The sequence below is a fragment of the Neolamprologus brichardi genome, chromosome 6, assembly GCF_056152115.1.
Source record: "Neolamprologus brichardi isolate AB-2024 chromosome 6, ASM5615211v1, whole genome shotgun sequence".
Taxonomy (NCBI): Eukaryota; Metazoa; Chordata; class Actinopteri; order Cichliformes; family Cichlidae; genus Neolamprologus; species Neolamprologus brichardi.
The window spans coordinates 2,340,639-2,347,470 of NC_142109.1; the positions used below are offsets into that span (position 1 = coordinate 2,340,639).

A 6,832-nucleotide genomic window follows, 5' to 3' on the forward strand; every position below is an offset into this window, starting at 1 on the left:
ATTTAATAGTAATACACTTTAGTGCTGCTGTAAGCAAGATTCTTAAAAGATACTTTTTATTGTTTCCTGCTAAACCATTTGGTAATACTCCTAAAATGGCTAGCTGTTGGTCTTTTGTAAATGGTTGCTGGAAAACTCATTTATTTTTCAACAGCACAATGACCCCAAACACACTTCGAGGCTGGAAGTGTGTTTAAGGACTATTTGACCAAGAAGGAGAGTGATGGAGTGCTCCGTCAGATGGCCTGGCCTCCACAGTCACCTGACCTAAACCCAGTTGAGATAGTTTGACTGTGTCAATACCGAAGGACAAATGACTAATGGAAAAAAAATCTGGAGAAATACTTACTGGTGGAGGCTCGTATGCAAGCCATTCCTGAAAAAATACATACAGTCATAAGTTCTTCCACCAAACATTGCTGCCCAGTACAATGAAAAACAGGAAGTTTATAACTCAGATGATTCTATCACTTAGAAACTGACTGTCTCATCCCACTACAATGAAAACAAAGATGGCTGAACATCTGTGCGAGGAGTGCCAACATTGAAGTTATATTTTCTAACTTTATCTCCTACTTTGCACAGTATGTAGGGTCTGTTGGATCTTTACCTTACAATAAAAAGCTCCTGCTATTGTGATTTTTCTCCTGTTATTGTGTAAACTGAACTGCTTGCCAAACTGGATCAACTCTAACCAGTCGCACAGCATAATTAAGCAGGAATCCTGGTAAACCTACTTTGTCGTGATTTCAAGAAACCTATTTTGTTTTGGAACAAGTGGAATGTTATCTTGAAAACAGAGTCGACAGAATACTTCTCTACTGCCAAAAAACAAAAACAGAAAGAAAGAAAGTCAAGGTGTCAGTGAGTACAATTTCCTTCACCATCAAAAGGCACTCAGAACCTGGGGCAAACTCTGACAGGAAGAGGTCTGGCAGACCCAAAGCCACAACTGAATCAGAGGTTTCTGAGAAATAACAGCTTCCATGGCTCACAGGAAAACTCAAGCTCAACCACAGCTTAATAGTGGTCGTAGTAAACAAGTCTCAGTTTCAAGGATGCTTCCACAGTGTGTGGCATCAACTTTCAACTGTGGAGGTCGAAGTGGGCGCCAGTTTAGCTCAGTGTGTTGAGCGGGCGACCACATGCCATGCATCTGACAGCAGCTGGCCTGATTTTGAATCTGACCCGTGGACCTTTGCTGCATGTCTTCTCTCTTTCCTTGCTTCCCTATTCTTTCTTCACTGTGTCTATCAAATAAAGCTGAAAAAGGCCAAAAAGAAAAAAAAGAAGAAAAAAAAAACAGGAGGAGGAAGTGTGATGGTCTGTAGCTGTTTTGCTGGATCCAGGGTTAGTGACTTATACAGAGTGAGAGGCCCCATGAACCAAAACCACTACCACAGCATTCTGCTGAGCCATGCGATACCCTTTGGTATGGGCCTGCCTAGTTGGTCAGGGGTTCATCCTACAGCTAGATAATGACCCAAAATACAAGTCCAAGCTATTCCAGAACTACACCAGGAAAAAAGAACAAGATGGTATGAAACCATGAAGTGGCCAGCACAGTCTCCAGAGCTAAACCCCAGGTTTAGGATGAACTGGACCGAAGAGTGAAAACAAAGCAACCTATAGGTGCCACACATTTATGGAAACTTCTGCAACAGATATGGGAAGAACTCTCTCAAGAATATTTCATTTCTATTGTTGAAAGAATGCAAAGGGTGTGTTCATCTGTTATTTTTGCCAAAGGTGGCTACTTTGATGACTCAAAAGTTAGGAATACATTTGCTATATAAATTGTTTCCATGATTTCTTTATTTTTCTGTAACTCCAATTGTTTGCTTTCATTTCAGAGTGCTATGAGACACTAAACTGCATAATTTCCAATTAGCTGAAAAAAAATGGGGTGTTCTGAAACTTTTTAGTGTATCTATAAAATTAAAAAAAGACAGAAGTATTGTCTTTTTAAATTATTTTCTTGTTTGTTTTGTCTGGAGATGTTGATCGATTATCAGTTATTGTCTAACGTTTTTCTTTGTTTTGAAGTTGGATGGTGAAAAAAAAAGTTTTTTTGTCACTTTAACCACGTCCAACCAATGACTGTAGAAAACAGTCTACAGTTATTGCGTCCAACCAATAGATGGTGCCGCTTTACTTGAGTGATGTCATCAAGACGCGCCACAAGCACGCGACACGGAAAAGCGTCCTCGACCTTTGATGCAGCCTGTCATCCCCCTTATCATGTTGTTTTCAAATTATTTAAGAGCAGTTTAACAGTGTAAGCTTGTAAAACAAACAAAAAATAGCCGAAATGCTTCGATTTTCGTTCATATTTCGTGGCAGAGGAGTCGCTAAAAGGGTGAGTGACGAAAAACATACCTCAACCGCGCTCTGTATCCTCACATCACCCAAAGGCAGATAACAGCGTTCTGTCCAAATGGTAGCAATAATAATCTGAAGCCATTTTTCTGTTATTTAATTTCTTTAGATATAGAAAAAAGCGTCTACAGTGCAGCATTATATCTGAGTGTGTGTATAAGATTAATATTATACCCGTTTGTCTTTGTTTTTAGTGTTTTTTGTTCATCCTCAAGTTTTTCTCTCCCTCCTCAGTTCGCTTCCTCGTTCTCTAATGAGAGCGCTCTGCCTCCAAACTTACTGCTGCCCACCAACCTCGTGGATCCTGACAGATTAAGTATGAAGCTTGTGTACTTGATAGATAAATGTAATGTTTGAAAATGGATTTTAAATCAGATTTATTCTGTGTTATTGTTTGTCCTCCAAAAGCCAAATATTGTGATTTTCCTGATAACACTGATATCATTGTGGGTGGGATACATGAAAATCTTCCTCACTGACTGCTGCTTTATACCCTCCTGCAGAGCGTCCACCACCTCCTGCAGACTCCTCTCTGCCTCCTCTGAGGAAGTGTGATGCTGCAGTTCCTGCTCACTTGACCCCTGTGCAGGCCTGGGTGGAGTCTCTGGAGAGACAGGACAGCGAGCCGTTGGGTGTGGCTCAACTTCACCCTGATGTGTTTGCAGTTCCTCCGAGGTAACCAAGCTACTATTGACAGTCTTTCCATTCAATTCTACACATTTCACAGCACCTACTGAAATGTGCAAGTTAATCTTTGTTGTCATTCCTCAGGCTTGATATTCTACACAGTGTTGAAACATGGCAGAGAAATTACAAAAGGATTGTAAGTTACTATTTAAAAATGTCAATTGCATTTGAGTTTTTTGTAATATATATCACATAATCAAGCACTTTAAGCTTAGGAACATTTTATTCATCATGTGTTGCTACATTGAGCTAAGATTATGCTATTACATTTAAATTTAATTTGATACTTTTACAGTTCACATCCGTGGAGAGTAGACTACAGTAAAATTAGAACTTCTTCTGATTGGCTGTTGCTTGCAAAGAAGTGTTTTGAACAGCAGGCAGGAGAAACTTCAGCTCAGACTGAGCTCTGTGTTTGAAATGACCACATTAGCAATACGTAACAGTGCATATATGACAGAGGAAGACGATCAAATGTAGAAAAGTTTGAGCTTTATTGCGGCTGATAAAGAAAATGATAAGTAGACTAATGGCTGTCTTCACATCTCAGAGTCACGCCCACACTAAAGTCAGGTCAGAGGTCAGCGGTGGAGGCAGGAAACCCTGGAAACAGAAGGGAAGTGGACGAGCTCGGCATGGAAGCATCCGATCACCCATATGGAGAGGAGGTGCCTCTTTTTGATCTTATTGTAAAACTTCTGTTTTCATTTTTTCCCTGTCTGCTGTTGAATGAACATCTGTTTTATAGTCCAGCGTGTGCTCGTCTCTGTGTCATGACTCCCAGAAACATGATCACCCTTCAGTGGAGTTGATCTGGAAGGATTCACATGCTGGAGGCCAGTATGGTCTCACTGGTTCTGTTTCATTCAGGTGGAGTGTCTCATGGACCCAGAGGTCCCACCAGTTACTACTACATGTTACCCATGAAAGTCAGAGTGCAAGGACTCAAAGTGGCGCTGAGCTCCAAGATGGCTCAGGTAAGAGAAACCCCTTTGTTTCACCTGAAGAGCAAATACAGATGCTAGTGATGTTAGAGGCTCATAACATCTGTAATAAGAGTTGTAAAAACATGCAGTGACATATGACGGTGTCCACAAGCAGCTGTTTTTGTCACTTATCTCAAGCGCTTATTGCTGTTGTTATGATGTCACAGAGGCGATAACCCGTACAGATATCTCACACATGTGAATACAGAAGCCGCACCCACCTATTGTTCAGACCTTTTGTTTGCAGTGGTTAGCCACTTAGAAGAAAGTTGGCTTAAAGAGGGGAGGAGATAAATCCACTTGTTTTAAATGGAGAATTTCTTCACCCTTTATGTTCTCATATCATTTCTTGAGAGTATTTGGTTTGTAGCAGATCGGTGACACTGACGAACTTGTAAGTGTTCAAAAGAAAGAAAGAAAATCCTTTCTTTATCTGTGACACTATAATTAGAGCACATAACAAATGTGAGAATAGGATACATGATGACTTTAACTACATTATTACGTATCCGTAATATTTCTTGACAGCTGAATACTTTCCCCCCTTTTGAACTGCTTGCTGACACAGGATGATCTTCACATTGTGGACTCCCTGAACATCCCCACACCAGACTCTCAGTACCTGCTTGACCTCATCAGACACAGACACTGGGGAGAGTCTGTGTTAATAGTGGATGTGTGAGTATCTTTAGCAGCACTTCTGTACAAATGATCAACTTTTAAATCTGTTTGAATCTCCACCACTGTTGCTCAGTGCTCACGTTTATGTTTCTGCTTTCAGAGGTGAAGACTTTTCTGAAAACATCCTTCAGGCCACGGCAAACTTGAAGACAGTGAACGTCATTCCAGCAATAGGTGAGTTCACACTCAGTGATTTTTGTCTCTCTTAACTCAGTTTTAACAGATTAATTGATGGTAAAATGTATTATTTTTGTTCATGCTTTCAAACAATATTTCATGCATTGAAGTCTTTGCAGCACTGTGTCTATGGACCTCTAACATGCCAGTAAATTAAATAGTTCTTAAAATGCTCAGGGTTTTAAAGGTTATATGTAACAAATCTGTTATATAAAACTCACACAGTTTGTCATATTTTCTCTCTCAGGTCTGAATGTCCACAGCATGCTGAAACATGAAGCCATCGTCCTCACTTTGGAAACTGTTAAGTTTCTTGAGGATAAGCTGCTCTGGCACGATGAGCGTTACACGCCTCTCTACCCGTTTAAACTACCCTACTCTGACTTTCCTTAAAACAGATTACCTGTAATGTATTAACATAAGTCACATTATCTTTGTTTTTATTGTTTGTAACAAGAGAGTCATAACTTGAATAATAAAAAATACAAAAGTTTAATAAAAGTATGTAAAAACAACATGCAGAGTGTAATCATTAGCTGAATTTGTATAGAAGGAGACCACTGGCCAAATCATTCCCGATCTTCCAGCGAAGAGCTGACCGTTTCTTCTCTGTTGGCACGATGTGGGCGTTAGGCACGTAAACTCTCTGAGGTTTATGCTGCAAAGACGAGGGGTAAACTGTTTAACCACTAAAGCTGATCAGGTTTGGAAGGTTTTGAGACATGAACTGTGATCTATGCCAGTGGTTCTCAAACTTTTCACTATGAGTACCACCTCATAAAATATATGGCTCTTTAAGTACCACCCTTATGACCAACATTAAAGTACAGTAGTATAGGCCAGCGTTCCCCAATCTTTTTTGTGCCACGGACCAGTTTAATGTCAGACAATATTTTCACGGGCAGGCCTTTAAGGTGTCGCAGTTAATACAACAAAATAGAATGATATGACCAAGACAAAAACTGTGGTTATTTTGTAAATATAATAATAAACGCGAATTTGCTGTGTAATTGTGTAACTTTATTAGCAACATCCTCCTGAAAGGCACCAATAACATTGAGAGTAACATCCTCCTCTCTGCCCCTTAATGCTCACTGGTCGCTATGGTAATGCGTAAATAGTTCTTTCAAAATAAGACACACAATTACAACACCGGTAAAGACCCAGGGAAAGAGAGTTAATGATAAAAGCCCTGAAAACCATACATTTCACTCCCGAGCCTCAACTCTCGGGCCCAGTGGCCCAGGCGTTGGGGACCGCTGGTATATGCCTATTTAACACCATATACAGTTGACACAAGACAATTTTATTTCTTATATGAATGTTATTTTTTTAACTTTCATAAACAGGATGTGACAAGTGATAATAATAACAACTGTACTGCATTAGACCACATTCCCCTATAAACAGCTGCTCATTGTGTTCTTGGAAAATATTTGCAGAATGTGTAAAGATCCAAAGGTAAGATCCAACCACAGAGGACGGACATAAAACAATTAACTCTTGTTTCAGACAAAATCTGAAATAAAGAGCTGCAGGTCATTGCACTGGGGACATATTTTAATTTCTTACAAATTAATTCATAAGATAGATGTACACTACCAGTCAAAAGTTTTGACACACCGTCTTTGTTTTTTTAATTTATGATATGCAGCCTTCAGAGCCAGGGATTAGGAGAGCCTAAGAACAGCAAGGGCAAACCTGTCACGTGGCATCAGAGACGAAAAGGCAGTACTCCAATGTACTCCAGTGACTTTTGTCTCTCTCTTAACTCAGTTTTAACAGATTAATTCAGTGGTTCCCAAACTTTTTTCGCTGGGCCCCCCTTTGTTTTACAGAAAAATGTTCGCGCCCCCCCCCCCCCCCCCCTCGCGCGCACACACGCACGCACTAACACATCCTCCAACCTCACACACCCATAT

The 6,832-nt window shown here is 40.2% G+C and overlaps 1 protein-coding gene across 1 annotated transcript; it reads left to right on the forward strand.

The window, feature by feature from the left end:
* The first annotated feature begins 2,176 nt into the window (after positions 1–2,176).
* mrpl4 (mitochondrial ribosomal protein L4) lies at positions 2,177–5,437 on the forward strand. Its single transcript, XM_006806130.3, has 9 exons — positions 2,177–2,359; positions 2,614–2,695; positions 2,883–3,054; positions 3,151–3,202; positions 3,617–3,734; positions 3,937–4,043; positions 4,621–4,730; positions 4,834–4,907; positions 5,158–5,437. Exons 1-9 carry the CDS (start codon positions 2,312–2,314, stop codon positions 5,301–5,303), a joined length of 909 nt encoding a protein of 302 aa, XP_006806193.1. The 5' UTR covers positions 2,177–2,311; the 3' UTR covers positions 5,304–5,437.
* The last annotated feature ends 1,395 nt before the right edge of the window (positions 5,438–6,832 follow it).